We start from the raw sequence: 18,441 nt of genomic DNA, 5'->3' as shown, positions 1-18,441 counted from the left end.
CAATAAAATGTCAAAGAATATATCACTCTCCCATTTTATATAATAAAACAAAGCTCACAAGTGTCTAGAAAGTTCATGGCAGAACTAATAATTTTGAATATAAATCTCTCTGATAGCAAAACCTGATTCCCTGTTTTTTATAATATAGATTATTTTCAGGGGCTTCTCTGGTGCCTCAGTGGTAAAGAACCCACCTGCAATGCTGAAGCTGCAGGTTGGATCCCTGAGTTGGGAAGATCCCCCGGAGGAGGAAATGGCAACTCACTCTGGTTTTCTTGCCAGGATAATCCCATGGACAGAGGAGCCGGGCAGGCTACAGTCCACAGGGTCACAAAGAGCTGGACATGACTGAAGCAAAAAAGCACACACGCACACAATGCAGTCTGTTAACAACTTTCTTCTTTATTTCTGCACATTGAACCAATAAAAAGTGACTAAATAATCACAGATTTGACCCTTTCACCAAAAGAGGACTGCAACACATTAGAAAGAATATCCAAAAATATCCGAGTTCCTTTCAGATCAATTGTTAGGCATCTGAGGAGCAATGCACTATAGCAAAGATGACAGATTTTTCTGGGTTTAGGTGAACCACCAGAGTCCCAAAACTTCATTCACAGCTCCTGATCACTCGCTTTCTCTAGTCCTTGAAACTGGCTTGTGATAAAGTGGTCTAGAGGATAGCTGTTCAAATTAACTAGGATAAATATTTCTCTAAGATTTAAAAATAGAAGTGCCATATGATTCAAGAATTCCATTTCTAATTATATCAAAAATTGAAATTTTGGTATATACCCAAAATACTGAGATATTTATATATCTATGTTTCCATCAAAAGGTGGAAGCAACCCAAATATCAACAAATGAATAGATAGATGAAGTATGGTCTATACTTACACTAGAATATTATTCAACCTTAAAAAGGAAAGAAATTCTAAAACATGCTACAACATAGATGAAACCTGAGTACATCATGATGAATGAAATAAGACACAAAATGACCTGTGTTGCATGACTCCACTTATACAGGATGTCTAAAGTAGTCAAACTCAGAGAGAGCAGAATAGTAGTGGTCAGGAGCTGGAGGGACAGGGGAATGGGGAGTTACTCTTTGCTTTTCAACATGAAAAGGGTTCTAGAGATGAATAATGTTGCTATTTAATAATGATGTAAATGTATTTAATATCACTGTATTATACACTTAAAATTATTAATATGGTAAAAAAAATGTCTGTTAGGATGGTAAGATTTTTGAGTTAAACAAATTTAAGACTTTTTAAAATTAATTTTTACTGGAGTATAGTTGATTTACAAAGTCAGTTTCCGATGTACAGCAAAGTGAATCAGTTGTACATATACAGCATATCCACTCTTTTTAGAATTATATTCCCATGTAGGTCATTACAAAACATTGAGTAGAGTTCCCTGTGCTCTATAGTAGGTTTCTTATTAGTTATCTATCTATATTATATGTATAGTAGTGTGTATATGACAACCCCAACCTCCTAATTTATCCCTCCCCTACTTCCCCCTTGGTAACCATAAATTTGTTTCCTATTTCTGTGACTTTACTTCTGTTTTGGAAATAGGTTCATTTGTACCATTTTTTAAGATTCCACATATAAGTATTATAAATATTATATGATATTTGTCTTTGTTTGACTTCAATCAGTATGACAATCTCTAGGTCCATCCATGTTGCTGCAAATGGGGCATTATTTCATTGTTCTTTATTCCTGAGTAATGTTGCATTGTATGTATGTACCACATCTTCTTTATCCATTCTTTCCATAGACATATAGGTTGCTTCCACGTTCTTGGTATTGTAAATAGTGCTGCAGTGAACATTAGGGTACATGTATTTTTTCAAATTATAGTTCTCTCCAGAGTTATGCCCAAAGTGGAATTGCTGTGTCATATGGTAGCACTTTTTTTAGTTTTTTAAGGAACTTCCATACTCTTCTCCATAGTGACTATACCAATTTACATTTCCAACAACAGTGTAGGAAGGTTCCCTTTTCTCCACACCTTCTCCAGCATTTATTGTTTGTAGATTCTTTGATGATGGCCATTCTGATCGTGTGAGTGAAAGTGAAAGTCACTCAGTCGTGTCTGACTCTTTTTGACCCCAGGGACTATACAGTCCACGGAATTCTCCAGGCCAGAATACTGGAGTGGGTAGCCTTTCCCTTCTCCAGGGGATCTTCCCAACCCAGGGATCAAACCCAGGTTTCCCACATTGCAAGCAGATTTTTTACCAACTGAGCCACCAGGGAAGCCCAAAGATCAGTGTAAAGTGATATCTCATTGTAGTTTTTATTTGCATTTCTCTAATAATTAGTGGCACTGAGCATCTTTTCATGTGCCTTTTGGTCACCTGTACATGTTTTTTGGAGAAATGTCTATTGGATCTTCCCCTCATTTTTAATTTGAGTTGCTTGGGTTTTTTTTTTATATGGATCTGCATGAGCTGTTTGTATATTTTGGAGACTAATCCCTTGTCAATTCTGTTGCAGATATTTTCTCTCATGCTGTGGATTTTCTTTCTGTTTTGTTTATGATTTCCTTTGCTATACAAAAGCTTTTAAGTTTAGTTAGGTTCCATTTGTTTATTTTTGTTTTTATTTTCATTACTCTAGGAGGTAGACCAAGAAAAGATTCTATTGTGATTTATGTCAAAGAGTGTTCTGCCTATATTATCCTCTAAGAGTTTTATAGTATCCGGTCTTTTATTTAGGCCTTTAATCCATTTTCAGTTTATTTTTGTGTATGATATTAGAGAGTGTTCTGATTTCATTCTTTTACATGTAGCTGTCCAGTTTTTCCAGCCTCACTTATTGTAAAGAAGATTTCTACTCTACACAGTTGCTTTCCAAATACAAATATAAGAGGCAGCTACTATACAAGATTGCTTAGCAACCACCCAGTACCATTCAACTTTTAAAACACTGAGAAAAATGGGATTCGAGGTAGAAGGAAGTGGGATTGTGTAACAGTGATTGAAAGAGAGGGCTTAGAGGGGTGCAAAATCAGACACATGATGGCAAAAATGCTTTTGGAGGCGTGTGCAGTGAAAGGCAAGACCAGAGACAGAACGTAATTCATACAGTACTCCGCAAAATATCCTTCTAAGAGCCACTAATTTTTGATCTTTTTGTGGATAAGACTGAAGAGAGGCAGGAAAAACTTACATTATGAAAATTGAGCCATTCAGTGATAGAGGTGTTAATAAGAAGCAACGAGTATTAGCACAAAGTAGGCACCTTAGAATGTAAATAAGGGTACTATTAACTCAGCTAACAAAACTAAAATGAATGAATTTATTAAATGGTGTGAAACAACATGATATTCAAAAGAAGGAAAATCACACAGAGATTTCATGACAAAACAACTCCTGTAATATAACATATAGTCAATGAATATTTAATGAATTGCTAGGAAAATTAAATAGTCTTGTTTGGGCTTCAGAGACAAAGCAGAACAGGCCTCTGATCTTGTTTCTAACCTGCCTGGACACTACCCTGACTGTGAGTTGACTGTGAGTAACTGCCTGCTGTGAGTGCAAGACTTCCAGCACCATGGATAAGATGGGGAAGGAATCTTGAGATTGTTGAGCTCCTAGAGGGACCCCCTAGCCTTAGCAACACTGCAAGTTTTATATGACTAAACAAACAGTATTAATATGAAACCAGAGCTGCAATTTGGTCACAGATTGATGATGATATCAGTTTGCAACTGTCCTGGGATTGTAAATGGGAGCCCTGAACTGTAGTCTTTGAAATCTCACCCACGGAGAGGACTCTTCATAATTGGGACTCCAGATGGGCTGTGACCTGGGACTTCCCAGTGCTGAAAACTCTCAAGTCTGGATGTTGACCTCCATCCAAGTCTGGATGTTGGTCAAAACCCAATTTGGTGATGTATCATGGATAATTCTCCAATGAACATCTATATTATTTATTTTTATATAACAAATGGCTTCTTTTTATATAACAAATGGCTTATTTTATTTGTTAACAAATATTAACAAATCCTTTGAACCTGAGATAAAAGTGAAAACTTTTGGTAAAACATGAATAAATTGAAATGAAAATCCAACAATTCACACATATTTTTACTGATTTGTAATTCAGACATTTCTGAATTCCCTTAGTCAATTCTTCTAACTCATACTAATCACTACATGGCAAGGATTTTATGTGGCTAATTTTTGTCCTCAATACGTAATTTTACATTTTTAATAAATAAATAATTTAAACCTAAACTTTAGGGATAAGGATTTTTTTATGAATGATAGCTCTGAATATGGCCTCTGAACCTAGAGAACTATTTTCTTAGAATGAGTATCTTCTCTCTAACCCTATGCCTGTGCAACCCTAATCACTTCCTGTCTGTGCTGGCACCTCCCTGCCATGGTCCCCACAGCAGGTGGAGAGGGCCCTGGGTTTTGGTGCAGGTCCCTCCTACACACGTCTCACTGTGGGCTCTCTCAGTGCACAGAAATACACTGCAGAGTCCTCCAGCTGTGAGGCTGAGATGACAAGTGTGACAGATTGTCTTGCTTTCTGGAAGTTCAATGAGTAGCGACCTTCTGTGGCATTTTGCTGGTTAGAAGAATCCTGACGAATAAGGAGAATCATCCCCCCACTGCTGGGCTGCTTGTACCAGACTAAACTATAACGTGAATCACTGGTGTCATACTTGCAGTCCAGGGTCACAGCTTCCTTCTCCTGCCCTAATACTTGTGGTTGGTCTTGAGTTACCTTCTGGGCAATAATGGATCCTAAAGAAAGAAAATAGAATCAGAACTTTAGGAATAAGTGGTATGGAATAAAGAAATCCTATTTTAGACCCCACTTCTTCCCAGGATTCCCATAAGACTGCCTGTTCCGCCAGTCCTTAGGTCACAGAGGAGGCACAGTTCCACCGGGACCATCCTTACCTAAACACAGTGAAGCCACGACCACCTTCAGAAGGCTGGAGAGAAGCATGTTTCAGCTCTTCCACTAGATGGAAAATATCTTCTTCTTCAATGTCAAGGCCTTGCAAGGTGAGCCTGACAGGGTGAGGGAAGAGTTGCTGGGCATGTGCTGCTGCTGCCCCACAACAGGAAACAGGGGTTTCCTGGAGTAGCAGGTTGCTGTGGCTCATGTCAACTTCTCTATGGACCAGGTGAATGTCTCACTGACCCCAAATTTCCTTTTGCATTAACCAGCTCTTCAGTTCAGTTCAGTCAGTCGCTCAGTCGTGTCTGACTCTGCGACCCCATGAATCGCAGCACACCAGGCCTCCCTGTGCATCACCAACTCCTGGAGTCCACCCAAACCCATTTTCAGTTGATACCAATTACATCTGAAAATAAACACAAGTCAAATTTGATATTGAAAGGAAGAGTGATAATTTGACGAACTACTGTGTTCAGCTGTTGCATCTATGATGGAACTTGTTTTAAAATACTGCATGTAATGGATTATGGAAACAACATAAGATGTAATGATCATTTATCCTCATACCTACATATGCTTTCTTTCACTTAAGATAGAAATAAATTGCTTTATGAAAAGAAGAAAAATCTGTTTGTGTTAATTACTGCAGCTTTCTCAACCTACATATCAATATAGCAATCACTATAATTCTTCACCACAACATCTGTTCAGCTATCTAACTTGGGACCTAATAGTAGGAGAAAAGATAATCTCCCTTTGCAGAAGGCTAGGATGAATCTCACAGACGTGGAGTCCTGTCACAGTGGTCCCTTTCTCTTCTGTTTTTTTCTGACAGCCCAGGTCTGTTCAGAGAGGGCAAATAGATGCTAGATTTTGGTCATTGGGTTATCAAACCTTTGAATTTATATTGTTCCCATTAATTCAGTTGGAACCCTCCCAGTCAGGTCTGACTCTTTGCGACCCCAGACCTGCCAGGCTCCTCTGTCCATGGCATTTTCCAGGCAAGAATACTGGAGTGGGTAGCCATTCCCTTCTCCAGTGGATCTTTCCAACCCCAGGATTGAACCCAAGTCTCCAGCAATGTAGGCACCATCTGAGCCGCCAGGGAAGCCCCCAAAAGCCACAAAAAGCCTCTATATTTTGTGCACCTAGTTCTAAGGGAATATACCACAAGAGACCTCCATAAGACAGTTGATCATAATAAGACCACTACTGATCATAATATTTGTGTAAGAATGTAAAAGGAAAAGCCATGCCTAAGAATATTACTAAACAACACGGTGTCAACTACAAACTTGCCAAGAGTATTTGCCAGCCACTGACCAACAGTGAGGGCATCTGTCTTCTGCCTCTGCAGAGACTGAACCCTGTGCTGCTGCAGCTGTTGACCTTCAATGCCCACTGAGGGGAGTGCAGGGTGGAGAGTGAGGCATTCTGTGCTCCAGGGAAACTGGTGAAACAGGTCTTTACATGGTTAGATATTTTCAGGAACTGATTTCATGATCCCAATCCTTGCATCTCTTCATATCTAGAAAAGCACTAAATCCCTTCACGGTGACGTCAGCTCCTTGTGACTAGCAGAAAATCTTTTGTAAAGTAAGCACTTGATTGCACTGAATTCCCCCTTCACCAAAATCTTATATATTGACTTTCCCCCACTACCTCTTGGAGCAGTCTCTCAGAGCTATCTGAGCTTTGGTCTCCCCAGCTGCAGTCCTCATTTTGCCCCAAGTAAAACTTAGCTCTCAACTCTTACCTTGTGCACCTTTTTAGTCGACAATGGCAAACAGCAGAGAGCTGTTACCTACAGTAGCCTACCCCTTGAAGTTGAACAGAACTTACCTTCTTATCTCAAAGTAATTACAGCCTTAGCTAAACTGGTTGAAGTTTTTTCAGATCCTGCCCTGGAATCTCCATTAAATCTGATAGTACCACACATAGCACAAATTGTTCTCCAACCTAAAACCCCCAACCTTTTTCTACCAATCAGTTGACTAATATAAAATATTAATTTCCCCTCAGGTTATTCAACTTTGTTACCCTTCTCAGTGAAAGGTTCTCCTGATAGCACCTCTGCTATTCAAAATACCTTCATGTTCTGAACAGATTTTTTTAACACTCTCATACCAAATGTGAATTAATGTGTGTTAAAATAATCTTATCTTAAATATTGAAAAGAAACAATACCAGGCTGTCTATGTAATAACTATTCTAAACTCCTTTTTAAACCAATCATTAGCAAAAACAAAATTAATGAAGTAGCTGAACTTGTGGATCTATCTTGGATACATTAAATTGCAAAAAATATACTTACAGTGGTAGTTATAGATTTTTAAAACAGTTCATATATCATGTATGCCTGTTAAAGTGAAAGTGAAAGTCGCTCATCATGTCTGATTCTTTGTGACCCCATGGACTATACAGCCCATGGAATTCTCCAGGCCACAATACTGGAGTGGGTAGCCTTTCCCTTCTCCAGGGGATCTTCTCAACCCAGCAATTGAACCCAGCTCTCCCACATTGCAGGTGGATTCTTCACCAGCTGAGCCACAAGCAAAGCCCAAGAATACTGCAGTGGGTAGCCTACCCTTTCTCCAGCAGATCTTCCCAACCCAGGAATTGAACCAGGGTCTCCTGCATTGCAGGAGTCACCCTTTCTTATTTCTTTAACAAACATCTACTGATAATCAACTATGTGAATGGTGAATGCTCAATTCAACATATAATAGTAAGTGAAATACACTATAAGCCTATTGTAACAATAATTCTTTAAAAAGGTAAGCTGAATATTCACAATATTATGTGATTGCAGAATTATCAATATCATATTTATTGGATATCACACATTTCCCTATAATTGGCATGCAATATATAATCAGAAAAATAATAAATGCTGTTTTCAAAACACAATATTAAAAAAAACCCATTCATAATAAGGATTGTGAATTGATACCAAGAGGTTATTTATAGAAAAGGAGTGTGAGTGGCAAATGTAAAGGCAATCTTACATTTCAAAACAAAACAATGCTAACTCCCTTCAAGAATTCAGTAAGCAGCAATTATCCATAAAATGTGTCATACTTTCTGGGTCATCTTGAACCTAACCTTCTGATTCTATGCTTGTCTAACACATCAGTTTCCACTTGCAGACATACAATATGACAAATGCTACTTTGAAGGCTGCACCAAGGGAAGGGGGCTGCCCAGTCACAAGTATGAATACAGGTAGAGGGGGCCTGGGAAGCACTGTGTCCTTGCTGCACAGAAGTAGACAGCTGAGTCTCCAGGTTGGATGGTTGCGATGTGCAGGGAGAGATGTTTGGTGGTCTTATTCAATAAAACAGTCAGTTTCTGGTCTTTTTTTTCACCCATATTTGAATGAATAGCTATAAGGAGTTGGGGACCTTTTCCCAGGTCCTTGTTTATACCAAGGGAAGTAGTCTGAAGCTGTGTCTGTATAAGTGCAGGTGATAACAGCTGTTTCCCTCCTGGACACTCAGGGTAGAAGGACGCTGCTCCACCTCATTTCCAAGGCTGACACCTATGGAGAAAGTCGAAGTCAGAGAAGAGAAGGGTTGTGAGATTATTAAGCTCCACAATTTACTTTCCCTTTTCTACAATAAAGAAACCTGAATAAAGTCAGTCTCAGTGTCTAACGAATATCTACTAATACACTCTGTTTCCCTTAAACCCTCAACTCACAGTCCAGCTGCAGCCATAGGAACGTGATCAAAACTCCAATGGGTGTCTTCATTGTTTTTCCCATTTAGGATCAATTGTGGACCTCCAGTCTCCAACCAGGAGACCTGCTTCTATTACCAAGTGATCCCTTCTTTTCTCGAGTGGTTTCTTTCATTGTCTACCCAGCCATTAAGAAAAAGGCTCTGCTTCTGCCCAAAGCCTATGCATTCAGAACCCACTCGCATGAACCCTCCACATGTTCTGATCAGCAGAGGTGCACCACCATCTGGTGGTCACATCTCTAACTACTGAACTCTGGTTAAATGTCCTTTCATTGCTGTGCCTACGAGGGACATGCATAAAAACAGCAAAGGTCAAACAAATTATGTCTCAGATTGAAGTAATCTCAATTCAGTTCAGTTCAGTTACTCAGCCATGTCCGACTCTTTGTGACCCCATGAACCGCAGCATGCCAGGACTCCCTGTCCATCACCAACTGCCGGAGTCCACTCAAACCCACGTCCATCAAGTCAGTGATATCATCCAACCATCTCATCCTCTGTCATCCCCTTCTCCTCCTGCCCTCAATCTTTCCCAGCATCAGGGTCTTTTCAAATGAGTCAGCTCTTCAAATCAGGTGGCCAAAGTATTGGAGTTTCAGCTTCATCCTCAGTCTTTCCAATGAACACCCAGGACTGATCTCCTTTAGGATGGACTGGTTGGATCTCCTTGCAGTCCAAGGGACTCTCAAGAGTCTTCTCCAACACCACAGTTCAAAAGGATACCAGGACTCAAAAATCTGAACACAGACTTTAAAAACATTACATTTAATTCCCTTTTCACTTTGAAGGAACACACACGTGCAGTTAACCAAAAAAAATGAGTCATCTCTTTCTATTTGTTGATCATCATATATTTTTCCAAGCATGTTCCATCACAGAAATTTATATGTAGCTTACATTTTATCTGTCAGGTGCACTAGATTGTTTTAACAGGACACTGAATATTGGCATCTACATCAGTTATGACAATGGCTCCATATTAGAGCTTTGTATGCATGAGAGATTTCTGGGAAGAAGAAGGGCAAAAAAAAAAAAAAAGTGAAATGACAGTCCTGAAGGATCTGATCTTCAGAGGAAAAAATGCTGAATTATGAATCTGGAAACCCAAAGAGGTAACAAGGGTACTTGAACGGTGTAGTACTGTGGAGGGCTGGGGCTGAGGCAGCTGCAGTTTGGGTACAGGCTGCAGGCTGCCTGGGAGCACTGTGCCTCCACCGCACAGAGGTAGGTGGCTGCGTCTTCCAGCTGGGAGGCTGTGATGTGTAGGGTACTATACCGCTCCTTAGAATTCACTGTGGAACTCATCCTTTCATTCTTCTTCGTCCCTGAAGCTATGAAAAACAGCCTGGTGAGGCTGCCTCCGGGATTCTGCTGGAACCACTGCACACTGTCCACTGTGTCAGAAAAATTGCACCTCAGAGTAGAGTTGGCTCCCTCCTGCAGGCTCAAGACTGAAGGACTCTGCTCCACCTTTACTCCCCTCACCCCTGCTTGGAAAGAGAGAGAAGCAAACACGAATGATGTCATGGATGGGGTTTCCAGACCAGGAAAGTATCTCAGGAAACACCTGAGGATGCAGGACCATCTAGGAGCTCCAGGTCAGCTTGCCTCCCCTCCCTCCCACTGACAGCTATGGACACTCCCCAGTTCCCTATCTGGGATGACCCCAACTCACAGCAAATCTGGACCCACAGAAACCCCAGCAGGGCTCCCCATTTTCTCTTCATGATCCCTTGCCCAGTTACTGAGGTGCCTTCACCCCTACTCTGAAGAATATAGAGTCTTGGGGCCAGAGAAATTTTGTTCTTACTGTCAGTATGTTCCACCAGAATCACTGAGCACCAATCACATCTGAGGTGAGTCAACTCACTTAACAGGAAACTCCACCCACCGTGGCCTAGTGAGACTGCAGTAAGGTCAGCAATTTCTCCAAAATTGAGGTTTGGGGGGACAGAGCAGAGAGGTAAAAGAAATATTTCCGATATGTGAAGTCGTAAAGAATTTTTTTTTTCTTAAAAGACTATATGTAAGAGAAGATTGTGGGATAGTGTGTGAGGAAAGGTAGATGGTATTTCTAGAAGAATTGTGCCAGGATGGATTACGCAGAACCTTGAGGAATTATAGGGAAGGATGACCCATTTTTCAAATTGCGTAGTTTGGCAGAGACTTTGATAATTTGGTTATGTGAAAATTCTGATCAAGGAAAACTATCTGATACATGCATTGTTTATTGCAAAAGTAAATACAATTTCTTGAAATCATTTAGAAACCAAGATATATAGTTGGCCTCTGCACAGAAATGATCCCAATAAGAATTTGGTTGTTGAAAAACAGGACATGCGTATAATGTTCACTCTGCCTTAATTTGCACCTCTCCCTTCCTACTGTCCAACTCTTGGATGCCCTGTTGACCCACAGCTAATTCTGATCTGGCCACACTTTTTTGCTCAAATTCAATATTGTCTTTCTCCTTTCCTTCTATTTTTGTTCCTTATTTTTTCCTCTTTCTATTCTTGTTCTTTCTACTCTCGAGGAAATATATGAAAAGGTAGGAGGTCTGGGGTATTGGAATAATTTCTGGGTCAGTGGGTTTGTGGAATTCAGTCATAAAAATTTAAAAAATGAATCCAGGTAACGCAGATGTTTTCTGTTGAGCTTCCATGCTCTCAGAGCTCAGTAGTATCCCTATTTCTCTACCTCTGCTCAGAGAATCATCCTCACCATGGATTTACAGAGGTAAGGGCTACAGCTTTCCAAACCTTATATAGAATGACAAAGCTGAAATCTGAGATGAACTTTACACAAACACTGTTCCCCTCTCTGCACCTTTGCTGTCTATAATTTGACTGTTCCGCATGCTCTCTGGGCTCCTCTCTTAACTGTTCCATCTTTGGAATCATCAGAAAAGGTCTTCATGTCCGGTAAAGACTACAGTGCCCCCTAGTGGACTGAAACCATCAACAAAGACCCCTTCCGACAAACAATTGCAGCATCACAAATCCCCAGTCCCATTCACTGCATGCTTCCTGATGAAGAAAGTAGTCAGAAAAAAACAGTCACTGCCTAGATCGAATGGAAACTAAAAGTAAACTCTTACTCTTAAAATGTCATTTGATGGAAATTTGTGCCTTAAAAAATTTGACAAATTTCATCTTGTGCTTTTTTTTCATTTCTTTAGTTCAAAATAAATCCTTATTTATAAAAGTTGTGCTATAAATATGGTAATTTATTTAAAAGAACAAAATTTTGCCATTTGCAGCAACAGGGATGGACTTGGAGGGCATTATGCTAAGTGAAATATGTCAGAGAAAGACAAATACTGTATGATATCATTTGTGTATAGAATCTAACAAACACAATAAACTAGTGAATATAACAATAAAAGCAGACTCATAGAGAACAAACTGGTGGTTATTAGTGGAGGCAGGGCCAGTAGAGGGGTGTGGGTGTGGGAGATGCAAACAATTGGGTATAAGGTCGGCTTAAGGATGTATTGTTACAACACGGAGAATATAGCCAATATTTTGTAATAACTGTAAATGGAAAGTAACCTTTAAAATTGTTACATAGCCATTGTTATGGCTACAGTCCACAGGGTCACAAAGAACCAGATAGGACAGAAGCGACTGAGCACACACATACACAAGTGAAAGAAACCAATCTGAAAAAGCTACATATCATATGATTCCAACTATATGATATTCTGGATGAAGCAAAACTATGGAGACAGTAAAAAGATCAGTGTTTGCAAGGGGTTATAGCAAAGAAGGGAAAAAAATTTACAGAACACTTTTAAGAAAAGAAAGCCTAACCAATGAGTAAAAGTCAAAAAGTTTAATAGTAAAGTTTAACAAACTTGGGTAGCTCAGCTGGTAAAGAATCCGCCTGCAATGCAGGAGACCCCAGTTTGATTCCTCAGTGAGAAAGTTCCCTCGAGAAGGGACAGGCTACCCACTCCAGTATTATTGGTCTTCCCTGGTGGCTTATACAGTAAAGAATCTACCTGACCTGGGTTCGATTCCTGGGTTGGGAAGGTCCCCTGGAGAAGGAAATGGCAACCCACTCCAGTATTCTTGCCTGGAGAATTCCATGGACAGAGGAGCCATGGACAGAGGAGTCCATGGGGTTGCAAATAGTCGGACACAGCTGAAGTGACTAAGCACAGCACAGCACATACAAAGTTTGGGGAATTTTTTGTGTTGTTCTCAGTTCATCAAAGACTAACTTTCACTTTTATGCTGAGTTTAGAAAGTCATCATTGCTTGTCATAAAGAATTGTGGAGAGAACAGCTATTCTTTGCTTACAAGTGACCTCACTCAGGCCTCCTGTTTTAGTGCTCCCCCAAACCCTCAACACTCACACATGTGCACTTATGAGGGCAACACCATCTGTCTCAATTATTCAGAGATGATTGGTGCCTTGTTTTCTTAACCTTTGCACAGGTGTTCAGCATGCATTGTGATGCATCTCACACGAGGTCTAGGTTCCTTCTTCAACTATTCTACAAGTCTTCGTTCTTCCTTATACTTCTCATCCTCTGAAATTTGTTGATAGCACTCTGCACTGCTAACTCCTTTTCTATTCCCTATATTTTCAGGTGTATACCCTTTCTAATTTCTTTTGTATCTTTTAAATAGAGTTCCAGGGAGATAAAGAGATGAGTGTGAGTAAAATCCTTTCCTCTCTTTCCACTGTTTCATTATATATGAGATTCTGTTCCTCCTCCTTTCATCCTATCTTTCTCTATTAAGAATGATAATTTTTGGAGGCTGTGGCTCTCCTATCACCCCTCACGCCATCCTCTGTCAGGAAGACATTGTGCAGACCACACCTCAACTGGCACACTTTGGTTCTATGAACGTATAGTAAGGCATAGTAATACCCACCTGGGTGACTTGGAACAACTTGTGGAAGCAAGACTTTGCAACAATATGCAAAACACCACTTCATTGCTTATGTGGTTTTACCTTGAAATTACTTTGACCCTGGAAAAGGAACTATTGGTGTCAGAGAGTTTTCAATTTCACTAATAAGTTGGGTATGGGGAATATTGCAAGAGAGTTCCAGAAAACCGTCTGTTTCTGCTTTATTGACTATGCCAAAGCCTTTGACTGTGTGGATCACAATTAACTGTGGAAAATTGTGAAAGAGATGGGAATACCAGACCACCTGACTTGCCTCTTGAGAAACCTATGTGCAGGTCAGGAAGCAACAGTTAGAACTGGACATGGAACAACAGACTGGTTCCAAATAGGAAAAGGAGTATGTCAAGGCTGTATATTGTTACCCTGCTTATTTAACTTCTATGCAGAGTACATCTTGAGAAACACTGGGCTGGAAGAAGCACAAGATGGAATCAAGATTATTGGGAGAAATATCAATAACCTCAGATATGCAGATGACACCACTCTTCTGGCAGAAAGTGAAGAGGAACTAAACAGCCTCTTGATGAAAGTGAAAGAGGAGAGTGAAAAAGTTGGCTTAAAGCTCAACATTCAGAAACTAAGATTATGGCATCTGGTTCCATCACTTCATGGCAAATAGATGGGGAAACAGTGGAAACAGTGTCAGACTTCATTTTGGGGGGCTCCAAAATCACTGCATATGGTGACTGCAGCCATGAAATTAAAAGACACTTACTCCTTGGAAGGAAAGTTATGACCAACCTAGATAGCATATTCAAAAGCAGAGACTTTGCTAACAAATATCCATCTAGTCAAAGCTATGGCTTTTCCAGTGGTCATGTATGGATGTGAGAGTTGGACTGTGAAGAAAGCTGAGTGCTGAAGAATTGATGTTTTTGAACTGTGGTGTTGGAGAAGACTCTTTAAAGTCCCTTGGACTGCAAGGAGATCCAACTAGTCCATTCTAAAGGAGATCAGTCCTGGGTGTTCATTGGAAGGACTGATGCTAAAGCTGAAACTCCAGTACTTTGGCCACCTCATGTGAAGAGTTGACTCATTGGAAAAGACCCTGATGCTGGGAGGAATTGGGGGCAGGAGGAGAAGGGGACAATAGAGGATGAGATGGCTGGATGGCATCACTGACTCGATGGGCATGAGTTTGAGTAAGCTCCTGGAGCTGATGATGAACAAGGAGGACTGGCATGTTGCGGTCCATGGGTTCGCAAAGGTCGGACACGACTGAACGACTGAACTGAACTGAACTGATGGGGAATATTCACTTCTTATTCTTATGCTTTAGCCATTTGTATGTTTTTTGCATCAACCAGAGACTAAGAGACAAACAACCATAAACTCTTGGAACCACAGTGGATCCAGGCCCCATTGCTGCTCAGAGTTTGTGCTCAGTTCCCCCTGCAGTTTCTGTCAGTGTGCCACTCAGAGCACAGTAGTACACAGCCGAGTCTGACTCTTGGACTGAGGCTTTCTCCAAGTGGAAGGAGGTGGTTTCTTTATTGTATGTGGCTTCAAAACCTTTGTTGGTTCCCTTGTCGTTAGCCTCCATGGCTTTCAGGAGGAGCTCTGGACCTTCTCCAGGATACTGGACATACCAGAAAAGAGTGGGGTACCTGGTGGCTGAATAAGTACAGTTCACAGTCAAGGTAGCCCCTTCCAAAAGGGTCACTTGGCCGTCCATGTGTCTCACTGAGTCTCCACAGGTTTGTCCTAGGGGAAAATAATAGAGTTCTCTGTGATCTTGGGCATAAAACTCTGGGATAAAATTACGCTTAAAGGTTTTGTTGACATAACAGAAGAAAGGATCCAAATTTTTAGAGGGGTTTTGCTTACCCAGCAGGAAGAGTATCACAGTCACTAAGCCTGGAGAAGAGCTCATCTCTAGAGTGTCTCCTGAATAACGTTCTTGACTCTTAACATAAGAAATGTTGAAGTCACAGTAATGTTTAGTTTCTGTGAGGTTTAGACACAGGGAAATGTGTCTGTGTTAGGAAACTGCACCCTCTGGTGGACAGGGACAGAAATGCAATGCATGTATGAAAGAAAGTGAAAGTGAAGTCTCTCCGTCCTGTCCTACTCTTTGCGACCCCGTGAACTGTAGCCTACCAAGCTCCTCTGTCCACGGGATTCTCCAGGCAAGAATACTGGAGGGGGTTACCATTTCCTTCTCCAGGGGATCTTCGCGACCCAGGGATGGAATGCAGGTCTTCCGCATTGGAGGCTGACGCTTTACCCTCTGAGCCACCAGGCAGCTTGATGCATGTATACTGGAAAGAAAGTGATGTCGCTCAGTCGTGTCCGACTCTGTGCGACCCCATGGACTGTCGCCTGCCAGGCTCCTCCATCCATGGGATTTTCCAGGCAAGAATATTGGAGTGTGTTGCCATTTCCTTCTCCAGGGGATCTTCCTGACCCAGGGATCGAACTTGGGTCTCCCACACTGCAGGCAGACTCTTTACCGACTGAGCCCCAAGGAAACCTAAGTATCCTGGTCTCCTCCCTAAATTACAAAAACGTTATCGTTGACTTTATCCATGAAGCACATGTCAGTCTTTAGGTGGACCTTGGAAATCTGATCTGATAGACAGAGTGCCTGATGAACTATGGACAGAGGTTCGTGACATTGTACAGGAGACAGGAAAGACCATCCCCAGGAAAAAGAAATGCAAAAAAGCAAAATGGCTGTCTGAGGAGGCCTTACAAATAGCTGTGAAAAGAAGGGAAGTGAAAAGCAAAGGAGAAAAGGAAAGATATACCCATCTGAATGCAGAGTTCCAAAGAATAGCAAGGAGAGATAAGAAAGCCTTCCTCAGTGATCAATGCAAAGAAATAGAGGAAAACAACAGAATGGGAAAGACTAGAGATCTCTTTAAGAAAATTAGAGATACCAAGGGAACATTTCATGCAAAGATGGGCTCAATAAAGGACAGAAATGGTAAGGACCTAACAGAAACAGAAGACATTAAGAATAGGTGGTAAGAATAAACAGAAGAAGTGTACAAAAAAGTTCTTCACGACCCAGATAAGCATGATGGTGTGATCACTCACCTAGAACCAGACATCCTGGAATGTGAAGTCAAGTGGGCCTTAGGAAGCATCACTACAAACAAAGCTAGTGGAGGTGCTGGAATTCCAGTAGAGCTATTTCAAATCCTGAAAGATGATGCTGTGAAAGTGCTGCACTCAATATGCCAGCAAATTTGGAAAACTCAGCAGTGGTCACAGGACTGGAAAAGGTCAGTTTTCATTCCAATCCCAAAGAAAGTCAATGCCAAAGAATGCTCAAACTACCTCACAATTGCACTCATCTCACATGCTAGTAAAGTAATGTTCAAAATTCTCCAAGCCAGATTTCAGCAATATGTGAACCGTGAACTTCCAGATGTTCAACTTGATTTTAGAAAAGGCAGAGGAACCAGAGATCAAATTGCCAACATTCGCTGGATCATCAAAAAAGCAAGAGAGTTCCAGAAAAACATCTGTTTCTGCTTTATTGACTATGCCAAAACCTTTGACTGAGTGGATCACAATAAACTGGAAAATTCTGAAAGAGATGTGAATACTAGACCACCTGACCTGCCTCTTGAGAAACCTGTATGCAGGTCAGGAAGCAACAGTTAGAACTGGACATGGAACAACAGACTGGTTCCAAAGAGGAAAAGGAGTACGTCAAGGCTGTATATTGTCACCCTGCTTATTTAACTTCTATGCAGAGTACATCATGAGAAACGCTGGGCTGGAGGAAGCACAGGCTAGAATCAAAACTGCTGGGAGAAATATCAATAAACTCAGATATGCAGATGACAACACCCTTAGGGCAAAAAATGAAGAACTAAAGAGCCTCTTGATGAAGGTGAAAGAGGAGAGTGAAAAAGTTAGCTTAAAGCTCACCATTCAGAAACTAAGATCATGTCACCTGGTTCCATCACTTCATGGCAAATAGATGGGGAAACAGTGGAAACAGTGGCTGACTTTATTATTCTGGGCTCCAAAATCACTGCAGATGGTGATTGCAGCCATGAAGTTAAAAGATGCTTACTCCTTGGAAGGAAAGTTATGACCAACCTAGATAGCATATTGAAAAGCAGAGACTTTGTCAACAAAGGTCTGTCTAGTCAAGGCTATGGTTTTTCCAGTGGTATGTATGGATGTGAGAGTTGGAGTATAAAGAAAGTGGAGCACCAAAGAATTGATGCTTTTGAACTATGGTGTTGGAGAAGACTCTTGAGAGTCCCTTGGACTGCAAGCAGATCCAACCAGTCCATCCTAAAGGAAATCAGTCCTGAATATTCATTGGAAGGACTGATGTTGAAGCTGGAACTCCAATACTTTGGCCACCTGATGCGAAGAGCTGACTCATTTGAAAGACCCTGATGCTGGGTAAGATTGAGGGCAGGAGGAGAAGGGGACAACAGAGGATGAGATGGTTGGATGACATCACCAACTCAAAGGACATGGGTTTGGGTGAACTCTGGGAGTTGGTGATGGACAGGGAGTCCTGGCATGCTGCATGGGTTCGCAAAGGTGGGACACAACTGAGCAACTGAACTGAACTGATCTGAACTGAACTGATCTGAACTGGAAATCTGATCAACAGCTGTCAACACTTTTCAGGTCTGTTTTGGTCTTAGGACACTACCTGACATGGAAGTTCTTTAACAAAGCATTCCAGGTATTTTTGTAGCTGAGAAGATATCAATTTTCATAAGCACTTTAATATAGTATTTTATATTCTTATGTATCCATTGTGGGCCAACCTACAATCCACAGACTGTCGGAAGAGTTTGTGGCTGATTACAGAGGAAGTGATAAGAAGCTAAGTCATTATTGAG

At 41.0% G+C, this 18,441-nt stretch overlaps 1 protein-coding gene and 1 gene segment (V, D, J or C); one reads left to right on the top strand and one right to left on the bottom strand.

The window, feature by feature from the left end:
* LOC100336282 (T cell receptor alpha chain MC.7.G5) overlaps positions 1-18,441 on the top strand; it is a gene marked incomplete in the record, with an annotated part of 1,089,855 nt that overhangs the window by 562,417 nt on the left and 508,997 nt on the right.
* On the bottom strand, positions 4,435-5,674 carry LOC100296997 (T cell receptor alpha variable 14/delta variable 4-like). The segment is given in 2 exon segments: positions 4,435-4,783; positions 4,943-5,674. Coding segments are annotated over 2 exon segments (369 nt in total).

Source organism: Bos taurus, chromosome 10 (genome assembly GCF_002263795.3).
Source record: "Bos taurus isolate L1 Dominette 01449 registration number 42190680 breed Hereford chromosome 10, ARS-UCD2.0, whole genome shotgun sequence".
NCBI classification, from domain to species: Eukaryota; Metazoa; Chordata; class Mammalia; order Artiodactyla; family Bovidae; genus Bos; species Bos taurus.
This window is presented reverse-complemented; position numbering and strand designations above follow the sequence as displayed.